Here is a 12,410-nt window from a genome sequence, read left to right on the forward strand (position 1 = left end):
TGCAAAATCATCTCTCATCACTCTTCCTGCACAAAGGGATAATGTACAGCATGAATGTGCATTGATATAGAGTTCTACAAATCGGGGATCTGAAACCAGTGGCAACAAATTCAAACTTAATCATACATACACGTTGTAGAGGGGCAATGCATGAGTGACGCGCATGTGAACTTACAATGTACATTCAAGAGTAAGAGATTGACATTTTCTGCCATGTACAATTTTTATGTAAATTAATTGATGTACAATGTTAAAGTGAGAGATCACTATGCATGAAATCATATTGGTTTTTTTCTGTCTGCTGGGACTTGAAGATGGCGTCCACCAAACCGTACATCAGGAAAAAGGCTGTGCTCCTCATGTACAAGATATTCCTCAAGGTACTGTAGTTCTTAATATAATAATGTTTCTTTGTCCACTCATCAAGGTAGTCCTTATGGTACCTTCTCTTTCTGCCAGCACTGTCATTAGTGTCAATCAAATATAATCAAAATATTAATACCAGTATACAATGCATCAGAGATGCATGTCTTATGAATTTATCTTATCATTGTTTTAGCAGAATGATCCTTTTCAGAGCATGTGGTATAAAAGTGCCCAATAAACCTAATTTTTATTAACATACTTGCTCAACTCTAGATTGTACTGAAGATATTATCCACATGAGTGATATGTGACAATCAACAGGTTAACTCAACCTTCAGGCATTTAAATCAGATTTGCAGCTACTGTGTTTTGTTTTGTTTTTCTCCTCACTATCACTATGAATATGATATGTACCTCATCAGCAGTTTTGATTACACTAGCACTATACACTTTATGAAAAGAAGGACACAGACCATGTGATGAATGCTGCCATTATGAGGCCTGGCATTATATGTGGTATGATACTGTTGTATGTACATGTATACCTAGGTACATGTATGTCACAAGTTTCATTTGTGATGTTTGATGAACTCTCTTGCAGTTTCCAGATGCATTGAGGCCAGCTTTCCCTCGACTGAAAGAGAAACTGGAAGATCCAGACCCAGGTACAGTTTTATGATCTATTGATACCATGTGATAAGCACTGCAACTGATGCTGTAAGTAAGTGGTTTCTTTCGCGTACAGATACTTTTGCGGTTTCCATCAGTGCTGACTTTTTCACGTGTGTTTAAATTCGTGGTTGGCAAAATCTGTGAATTCACAGTCGGCAAAAACTGTTTTATTTTGCACATGAAAACCAAAATTATAATCAAATTATTCTTTTATTTATTAAATAGAAATTAAATCCAGTGCAGACTTACCTGAAACCCCGTCTCTCGAGTACTTTATAACATGCTTGTACCATCATTGCTTGGTATCGCTGTGTGTGTGTTGACCATCAATACACTCAATGCACGGAATCTTCGCGTGTGCATGTGCGCAATAGCGTTGTAACAAGTGGCGAGTTCAAAACATTTTCGCATGATGTTAAATTCGCGGTTCAACCTCAAAGCGCGAAAAGCGCGAAAATAAAACTACCATGAAAGAAACCACTTTTACAGTAGCTTCTCAGTAACATCAGTACACCTGAAATCAATGGACATCATACATATCACTTTCCGATATTCCATACAGTGCGAGTAAAGTTGCAATCACAATGCACTGTCGCCTACGAACGCCAACTCATTACTGAGATATTGATGTTTCAATCGGACATATCTCCTGGTGTGTACAAGGCATCAAATTTCAAGCTCATGCACGCAATGAATTTTAGATGTTTCAAGCTGTCCATGATTTTTGCTCTTTTGCATTAAAGGCATCATTTACCATTTGCAGATGATTCAAAAACCCAGCTTTAGTGCTTCAAACTAGTTCTGAAATATGAGTTTGGGATAGAAACAACCAATGTAAAAATTGTAATTGGTATTTTTTAATCACTGTTAAGTATTGTCAAATACACAAAATGTGATGAAAAGTTATGCTGAAATTGTTTCTATAATAAACCGTTTATAGTTGTAGTTTATTGAGAAATCTCAAACATTTTTTTAAATCACTGCTCACGATGGTAAACAATACCTTTAAAGTCGTACTGAATTGTCTCCCCGTGCATGCTCTTTCCTGGATTGTTACAATAGGAGTGCAGTCGGCGGCTGTGAATGTGATTTGCGAGCTGGCGAGAAAGAACCCCAAGAACTATCTCTCCCTGGCGCCCCTCTTCTTCAAACTCATGACGTCGTCCACCAACAACTGGATGCTGATTAAGATAATCAAACTGGTGAGGAGTCCCCCCTCATGGATTTTTAGTCTACCGATCTCAGAAAGTATTGGTCATGGCTCTCAGGGCTGTACACAGAAGGGGCTGTGTTGGAGAGAAAGTCGTACTATATTTTTATCAAGATATTGAATGTGTAGGTAAAAGCATTTCCTGCTTTCCTGGCCAAAATGTGAAATTGTCCCTCAAGTATGCACTCCATTATAGTTCAAAGCATGAAGAAGGTCCATGATAGGTGATGACAGTAAATACTGATTAAAGTTTACCTCATGCAGATGTGAATGTACATGTATGATTGGTATTTGATAGTGTGTATTGATTACATACAATGGATACTGATATGTCGTACAGTTTATCTGTATGTTCAATATTTAGCAGATACTGTTTGATGATTGTTTTGCGAAATCAGTGAGCAAATTTCTTGTTTTTCGAGTTGCTTGTTGTGCTAACAGGGGAAAATTCTGTCTGATTTTCTAGTTGGAAGATGATGTGACCAATTGTTGATTCTTCTTTGATTTCAAGGAAGCTGACTGCTTTCCATCTCTCCAGTACCACCAAATTTTACTATGCAACAAGAATGAAGATGCTGCCTTATCAATTTCTGTTTTTGTTTTGTTTTGTTTGTTTATGTTTTGTAATTTTTTTCCTCCTTTCCCCAGTTTGGCGCCCTGACACCGCTGGAACCAAGACTAGGGAAGAAGCTGCTGGAACCACTCACCAATCTCATCCACAGGTAGCGCCATACTAGTCTCACGACAATGCTGCTGGATTTATTGCTGTATATAGTCTCAGAAATACCTTTTGGGGGAGGGGGGGTGGGCATTTCATGAAGTGTTTTGTCCGACAAACTTGTCAGACAAATTTGCTCTCAGCCAATCAGATGCAAGGATTTTAGTAGCTTATAACAGTTTGTCAGAAAAAATATCTGACAAAATGCTTCATGAAGTGCCCCCCCCCCCCTCCCTTGCTTTCAAGACAGTTTTAGTCTGAAAGGAGAATACTCAAGTGTAGAAAAAAAATGCACTGTGAATGATTATACTGCAATTACATATTGTATGTGTTGAGGATACATACTCGGCAAAGTGCCCTGTGTTACCTGTCTTTTTTTTTTGTATGACAGCCTCTTTAAAATTGTGTAGTGACCTCTTATGTCATAGTGCTGTTGTATCACTTGGTTCAAGAGGCGGATACACAAACCTAAAGAATGCATGCACTTGTATGTATGGATCATGTGAACCTGAATCAAGAGCCATTTAGAATCCTGCTCTAGTCTAACTCAAGACTTTCAAATGTAATAATTCCGCTTCATGTTCCAGGTTGTCTTGTAGGAATACAGTAACATCAGATGAATAGGATGGTAGAGGAATTGTAAAGTCTCCCATGTTGTCACAAATCAATCAGTAATATTTGTCACAGCCACATAAAATCACTTTTTAGGGAAAAAAATGTGTCCTTTTCATCAAATAAAGCTGCAAAGCTGGCAGTTACGACTGAAAAGGGGAGAGGGGAGAGGGGTCAAAGTTGCTATTTGCACTGACCAAAAAGACATGGTTTAAATAATATTTTGATGTACAACTTAGTGGGAGAATGATGAGATGATGACATTATGGCCTTTTCCAATCCATGCATCTCTCATTAAAAAACAAACAGAAAACAAAACAAAACAGGATGCTCCCCATACATATGTCCTAGCATCAACAGCATCAACTCTGCCTACAAGCGACATCTGTAACTTAGTAAAATTGCCTTCAAGCGAAATGAAATTTATGTTTTTGCTTTCATTAATCGACAGCACTTCTGCTATGTCACTGCTTTATGAGTGTATCAACACAGTCATTTCAGGTGAGTAGGAGATATAATGTCACCTTTTCTTCCTCATTCTATGAAATGCATAATAAATGTAGAGATTTACTTCAGATTGTATATGTACAGCTGTATGAACATCTGCTCATTAAAGAATTCCTTTTAATGAAACTTATGCAAATTTTACATTTAGGAATCATGCAAGGCCATTGGTTTCATAAAGTAAAATCTTGTAGTAAAGGACTCTGTGTGAAAGATCTATTTAAATTTGAATGATTGTTGAATGTATATACTTGGCTAAGAAATCAGAACATGTGATAATTCCACATTGCTTAGTCCCATACATTTGAAATAATGCATGGCTAACAGATTGACCAACATAGTGTGATACTGCAGATTAGGCTAGGTTCAGTTGAGTTATGCATATTGGTATAATATGATCTATGAAATTTCTTTATCTTCATGAACAAAGAAGACCTAAACCATGCAATATCAGAGAATATTTCTACCTAAACCTGACAACTAGTAAAAGTGTCATTTAAAGTGTCAATGCATTATAAAAGTTTCTCTGAAATATGTTTAGCAAATTTACCTTTCAAGGCTCACAGTGTTAGCATGTAATGAATGAAGAATATGTGTGTATGAATGCTCTGGTTAAGCTATAAAGTACATCACTGATTGCATGAAAACATAATCAAGCAATAAACTATGCTCTTAACCATGCAAAGGAGGTTTAAAATCTCCCCAGATGACCATACGTTTAATATTCTACAACTGTGTTGACTCCTGATGATGTTTCTTGTTGGTTGAGGTCTTGGTGCCATTATATTATTTGTTTAGCCATTATCAGTTTCAATAGCCTTTGGTGTACTGTGTTCTACATGGGATATTCATCAGGATGCAAGTCTATGGTTGCATGCCATGCAGTGGGACTTTGGTGATCTTTCTTGATGTGTAGTCATTCATGGCTTCAGTTCTATGTTATGTGAGCAGCCTAACCTGAAAAACACTAGTCCCAAATATACTCGGGTAGGCGTCCATGGAAAATGCATGTTATAGCAAAATCAGCCCGTCCTCAATGTCAGGATTAGTATTTACACTGTAGCAGAGACATGACCAATGCCTGTGTCTGCATTAACTAGGAGTCACTGTGTGAAAATCTCTTTTTACGTTGGCTATTATAAATAAAGTGATAAAAGTTTTTTAGGTACATGACCTCAGGTAGGTACCTGCCAGTAGATGCTCACAGTGCAACAGACACATACACTACATATGTAGTAAAGTTCAGCTGATTGAGTCATTCAGTGCACAGTGTAGGATAATATTTTGACCTGCAGCTCTAAAGGAATGGTAAAACTTTTTTTTTCTTCCCCCACCACTTGCATAAATCAAAACACTGCCCTTTGTGGCAAAGGAGCTCTGTTACTTTCTTGCAAATAAAGATTAGGATGCTAGGGCTGTGTTGATTATGTATTCTGAGCTAATGGGAAATTTCATGCCTCTTTCTAAATATCACTTGAGATTAATTTTCGAAACCTATCGCACTCTTTCATTCTGTAGAGTGCAGGTGATATATGTTCTCAGATCTAATAGGAAGAGTTATTTTTTAGCTGTTTTATCAAACGAAAAAAATGTGGATGAGGGTACATCCTTCTTTATCTTCTTTGTTCTGTATCTTGGAGGAGGATGTATTGTGTGAGTGGGCCTTTAGTGTGGGGGCTTTTAAAGTGTTATTGAAGCTTCGACATTTTGTTTCATTCCCCCACTTCCATCCTTCTTTTTCTTTTCCTTCTCTGTTTCTCCACCCGTCCCTCCCTTTCTCTTCCCACTGCCCTCTCTCCTTCTCTCTCTCTTTCTCTTTTTATTGGACTATCCCTTGATAACCTGCAGTTTTGATTTCGTTGTCTTCAGGAATACCCGACCACTCTGCGTCCATTCAGGTATACCATCTCACATTATTCAGAATGAATTTGCATTTTACACATTTGTTTTCTCTCAAGGTAGTTTGAAGGCCTTTCATATTTTATAGTGTTTGTGGGTGTGTGGATGTGTGTGTGTGTGCAGTTTTCATTTGTAAATGCCTTCGAAAAGTGTGGACCACTGTCAACTTCCCACGTGTGCAACTGCAGTCCCACACCTCATATAGGTGTGTTTGGTAGCTGGATGGGTGCTAGAATTATCTATGAGTCAAGACAAATGGGTGCATGTTCATAAAGTCTGAGACGGTTTGTGCATAGAATGCACGACATCACATATAATTGTATGAGGTCCGCTTTCCCAACAGACCCTGTTCTGTGATGAGGAAAAATAAAAATGTGTGTTCCAGTTGACAGATCCATGTGAAAGGCATTTACAAGTATGCACCCACATGTGCATGTAAGCAGGTGTGTGAGTTCCTGAGGTGCCGCATGGTGTTGGTTTCTTGGAAAACAGAGATTTGTTGCTATTGGGAATCGAGGGAAGTCACTATATTCAAATGGGGATCGAATCATGGCTGTCGTATATCTCCAAGAAGGGGTAAATATCATTACCTGTCCATCATCAGAAATAAAAGAAAACAATTAAGGCTATTCATGACAAATAAGCGTTAGCCCCTGTCCAGCCCCATCTGAAAATTATGCCAAAGTCAAACTGTAGTAGATTGCTTTGTAGCAAGTATCTACTGTGGCATTAAAAACCCACATTGTCAGGACTTTTTGTCTGAATTAAATCAATTTTAGTTAGAATCTTTCTGATTTTTGTCAAATTTCCAGTGCATCCACGTATATGTGGGGCTATTGATTAGCATTTCCCTTTACACTGTAAACTGTTCTATGGCAGAAACTAGTTCAAAAACTTGGGAGATTTTTTGAACAAAATCCCACCAGAAAAGTAAAACATGAAATAATTGAATCCAGGAGACAGGCCTCAGTGGCTTACAATGTGTGTAGTCTCCAATTTCTCTTAAATGTGTGGTGCCTTAAACAAAGTTTCTTGGTTTGAGAGGTGAAATGTCCATCAACTTCATTTTCTAAAACATATACCTCTCTGGCCTGCAATCTTGAGTCTTGATATCATCCAAAAACATTCGTAAATCTTTATCAAGCAGAGTTTTAATTATTATTTGAAAGGGCTGCCAGTACACTTGATGCTTACATTTCAAAATTTCTTGTGATCGATCTCTGTTTCCAATGTAAACCTTCACCGGATGCTTGCACTTTGAAATGCGAATGCAAAATATTTTGTTGTCTTTCCCTTCAGAGAGCTCACTTCCTTTAACTCTCATGCCACCATATTTTTTTATTATTATTTTTTTTAAACATCCATGATTTGAGCATGCTACTAATCTTTTAACATGCATTTGTTCCAACTCTCACCCATAATGTGAGTTAGAGTTCAGCGAGCCCATTTTGCTAAACTTTCGCCGAGGGGCTGGGGTGTCATCTGACCCAGTGGTAAGCAGTTAAAGAATTAAAACAGGTCTTCCCAAATGAGGTTTTCCAGATTGAATGCTGCAACTTTTGCAACATGATGCCAGGGCACTTGGCATGCAGGGAGTGGCTGTGGGTAAATGCTCCTAAACAACTGTAAAACGTGTTACCTGGCGTGGGGTGGGGGAATGATCAGCTCAGAGGAAAGTTCTCTCACACTTTCATTGAATAGTAGGATTATTTATTTATTCATTTCTATTTTTTTTTTTAAAGTAGATGAACTTTGTGCAGTACCAAATTGGTAAAAATTAGTTTTGTTGCATTCACTCTGCTCACAAGAAATTGTTTTATTTTCCAACATGATGTACATCAAATTTTGCTTCTAATCAAAACCAGCATCAGTTGCTGAATAATTCTTTCATTTTGATATATTTTGATGCTTGCTAATCAAAACCAAGAGTTTGCATAGTAGAATACTACTATTTATGAGCATACATCATTCGCTTGTGCACCTGTACAGAGTCTTGCACATTTTAGTAAAATGTGGAATGTATCCATAAAAGAAAATCCCCTCCCCCAAAAAGAACTAAAAAAAGTAACAGCCTGTGGTATGCAGATTCATTACTGCAAAAGCAAAGAAAAGAATCCAAACTTTATAATACTACTAACAAACAAGCCATGTATATGCAGCTGCACGAGTCAAATTTTCTGTATGAGGTTGTTGTACACTTGACATGCCTTCAAATAATACTACACTTGTTTCAAAGATTGTACATGCTGTACCTTAAAGCACAAGCATAGCAAGCTCCTGCTTAATAGCAAGATCATTAAAGCTTATTAACAGTGCCAAAAGTTTTGATACTGTATTTGAGCTACTTTTGTACTTACAAGTTGTTTTAGCAGTTTGATAACTTGTTGGTTGAACCACCTGCTAATTCCAGTAGTTTAGGAGCTGATCTTGAAATGCATTCTGATGTGGAAATACGCATCACAAATGTATAATGAAGGTATAATATTAAATCAATTAATCTGGACTTACTGTTTTTAATTGAATCAGAACTTACACCAATTGATCACAAATGTATGTAAATTAAACCTCTGTTTGATATAATATGATCTCCAAAGAACCTGAAAAATACCAAGATCAGGATAACATTGAAAAAAAAAAAATGCTCATGCATGCAGCATCAAACAGTTTGATTATTATATGATTTTATGTCATGTGGGCAGCCTGAATCTCAAATAGGGTACCTGTAGTGGGTAAAGCACATTTTGCAAGACTGACCTGTGGTGGGCCCCAAATCTCAATCTTTCCTTGGTGGATCTACATCTGCAATACCAGACACCAAGCAAGGTCAGAGAAGGGATGTGGTCAGGGGTTAAGGTCAATGGTATCCCCACCTCCCAATTAATTTTTATTAATCTAGTGGAGTGATATATTCAATATCTGCTCTGATTAAGTGTGGAGTGAAAATTTTGAAACCAAACAGTAACCAATTACTAGAAGCCATTAAGCTGAATAGTATAAACATGACTCGTTTGTGTTCACAATTCAAGCTGACAAATCATAGCAATGTTGTAGTGAGCCAGAGTGTGTTAACACATTCACCATTACTAACTGAGGTGTGAGACATTTACCTGTCTTTTGCAGACAGTAACCTAGTGCAATATTTTTGATTTTTAATTGTTATCCATTGTTTTGTGCTCTTTTATCCATTAGAAGTATTATATTCATTGGGGGAAAGTTGCTCATTAGATCATGGCATATGTTTGCTGTTTCATAGAGATTAACTATGTAGTTACATAAGAAATCTGTTTATGTACTCAGCTGTTGACATACAATTCCTAAGAGGAGCAAAAAAGTGTGTGCAACATGAATGTTGTATATATTACAGTCACTCCTGCTTTATTTACCAACTGGCTTTATATGTCGAGGCATCTGTCCATAAAATGATACATGTATTTTACAAGATATCTTAAAGGAAAAGAGAATAATACAAAGCACTGAAAGGAGAAGATGTACACGTGCACATGTTATCTTTAACTATTAAAAAGGCAAAATAACTCATGGATGTACTCCAGAAAAAGGTAAATTGCTCAACCTGTTGATTTAGACTGGACTGAGAGAGGAAGTTGGTGAACTTTGCCTCATTTGGCAGTCCGGAACTTTGTGCATTAAAAGAATTCAGGGTATCTAGATATTACCACAAAGACAACAACTAGAAATCTTTTTAAAGCATAAGCCAATCAGCTTTTGCTGTGGTAGTGATAATAACTGCAAATCACCATGAACAGTGTATCTTTGATATGAGGAAAGATTTTTGAAACATGCATAAGCTGCGACGACTGCAGCACCAATACTACAGTCATACATCTTGGATGCATGTGACTGCATTGTTATTGCTGAAAATATTCTAGAGGGGAGTTGTAGTTACTGCAATTTTGAATCCTTTTTTTGAGGTGCTTTATGAATCAGATACCCCTGGACTCCAGTGGCATTTGCCCCCTCCCCCCCCCCCCCCCCCCAAAAAAAAAAAGAAGTAAAGAAAGGAACGTTCCATGCATGATTGACATGCACCATGGAAGAGTGGGCGGAGTCATAGTCTTGTTTCATGCCATGCATGCTGCATGACCGATACAAATGGGTCTCCATGCATGTTTAGTAAAACCTTGGGCCATGGCACAGTCACTCACTCACTCACTCTTGTTTTTTCTTTCTTTCTTTTTATCCTCAATTGGTATAGTATTTGCCAAGGTGTAGTGATCATCCATTTCAAGTATGCTGCCATTTTGTCCAATTCCACATGGTCTTCTCTACATGATGTCTAATACTTGTGCCTGGAGTATATGAGTGCATACATACCACCAGACCCAGATTTGAATCCGTATAATCCTAAACCATACTTTTAATCTGCACTCTGAATCCTAATGCTTGATCCAGATCCAGATCCTAACAAGTCATAGTCCTCAATACCCTAGACTCATACTAAACCCAGGTGTGCAAGGGATGGACAAAGTGGGAAATGGACCAAATGAGATAGACCAGGCGGGAAAGACCAAATGGGATCTAGACCTAATGGCACTATCCTAGGTTCCATCAGTTGGTCTCATTGTAATTTCCTCTCTAACTCAACCATAAGGTTTCCAGGAATGTTATGAGCTCTCCCCCAATTCTTTCTCTCCCTCCTTATATGTATGGTGTTGGTACAGATTTATACCTTATGAGCATATTGGTGATGACATGTGGACAGTAGCATGCATTCTGGGATTTTATATTCATGTACCATTATCAATTATCTACTCCAGTGGAAAAAAATAAGGAAAGTTCAAGGAAATATTAAATCTGTCTTCCCTTGTATGTGGTTGCCATCAATAAAGGCGCATGTGTAGTAGATAACTTGAAATTTTTTCAGTCAATATGTGAGCTGTAACGTCATTGCATATGGAAAATGCTGATAGCAATTAAATTCCATGTGCTTGTGAGATAAATAATAGTCATGAATATAGATGAAATTCCTGAAAAACACACACACACAAGAAGAGGGAGAGTTTTCTATTGTATATAGACAGCATCCAAGACAAAATTTAAGTATATTATCGTACAAACACTGTATGAAGATGTTTCTCATTGAGCAACCTATGTCAATAAAAAGAAGAGAAAAGAAGAGGGATCAATTTTGTTATAAACAGAAGTGATTCTTCTAAGACAATTTTACTTTTAAGTATGAAAGTATTGAATGAAGAATCATGTTCTCTGTGAGCACACTGACTATAAGTGATTTTTTGTTGTTGTGTATTTTATTTCTTTTATTACGAATGTTGAATTTGTTTGAAGAAATTTGTTAATTCTAACTCATTTGGGGAAGTGTTTGTACATTTTGACCGAGTGAGTATCGGCAGTGATATTGATGACATACGTGTTTGGTTTTTGACTGCTACTCTTGCAGCTGTGTGTCCAGAAGCTGAGGATTTTAATAGAGGACTCTGACCAGAACCGTAAGTTACCACAACTTTGTCTTTAAAAGCCTCTGGCACTATGCATGAAAGGGAAGAAGAAGAAAAGAAGAAGAAGAAAAAAAAAATTGGTCTTTTAAAATACTATTAAAAAGGCAGAAAGCATGCACACACTTCATGTGTGCACGAACAGAACCCCAACAGAGAATGATTTTAAATTGCCCTAGTGGAGCTGCCAAGTCAGGCCTGAGTCTGCAGGAGGCTTCCAGAAAACTTCAATATCTCTTCATGTCCAGATATTACGATAATAGAAAACTCTCAATTTTGGAGGGAATTATTTTTTGCCCATTGGGATTCATACATGTATATCATGCAATATCTTCTTGATTGCTCATAGGAATTTTCTTTGATTTTGATTGGTGAAATTGCCAGCCCTGCTGTAGTAACTATATTTGTATGTAAATAGCATTTGTTTTCTTACAGTGGCATACAGTCAACATCGAGAAAGCCATGTGATATATCACAGATCATGCCCAGTAAGATGGCCATGCTGTCATTACCAGTGGTGACCTTGTTTGCAATCAAAATCAATGTTAATTGTATTATAAATCAAATATAGCCAAAAGGACGCTTCTGGCGATTAGAAGCAAGCAGTAAGTTCCCATTTCAATAATGACTATGATAATAAAAGATAAAGAAAACACTGGTAGAATTTTTAGTTTTATGTTCTCTGATCAATGGATAGACATTGTATAGCACCGGGATAATGGAACCTCTCCTTTTGTTGGGAGTGTAAGTGCATGTGTGTGATGCTTGATGTGTGTGATGTTATGCGACAGTTCTCCAGTGTCTCTAAGCAAGCATGTTTGTGTATTTGCTTTTTACACCTGCTTTTAAATTGTTACATGAGCGATTATTCATGCAATGGTTACAGAGAAAATCAGACTGGCTTCCATTGAGGAAATTATAAGAAGACCCTACCCCCCCCCCCCCCCCCATGTAATGA

General features: G+C 37.4%; 1 protein-coding gene across 1 annotated transcript in view; it reads left to right on the forward strand.

Annotated features, from left to right (window-relative positions):
• The window catches only part of LOC139738917 (AP-3 complex subunit delta-1-like), a 67,819-nt gene that overhangs the window by 22,174 nt on the left and 33,235 nt on the right, over positions 1-12,410 (forward strand). The window contains exons 5-11 of the mRNA XM_071649542.1: positions 315-380; positions 968-1,031; positions 2,101-2,240; positions 2,897-2,970; positions 4,030-4,079; positions 5,931-5,980; positions 11,398-11,446. Of these exons, the coding sequence (XP_071505643.1) occupies positions 315-380; positions 968-1,031; positions 2,101-2,240; positions 2,897-2,970; positions 4,030-4,079; positions 5,931-5,980; positions 11,398-11,446 (493 nt within the window). The remainder of the gene's footprint in view (positions 1-314; positions 381-967; positions 1,032-2,100; positions 2,241-2,896; positions 2,971-4,029; positions 4,080-5,930; positions 5,981-11,397; positions 11,447-12,410) is intronic.

This window comes from Diadema antillarum, unplaced genomic scaffold (assembly GCF_040938485.1).
Source record: "Diadema antillarum isolate AM-2024a unplaced genomic scaffold, OU_Dant_1.0 seq00000774_RagTag, whole genome shotgun sequence".
Classification (NCBI taxonomy): Eukaryota; Metazoa; Echinodermata; class Echinoidea; order Diadematoida; family Diadematidae; genus Diadema; species Diadema antillarum.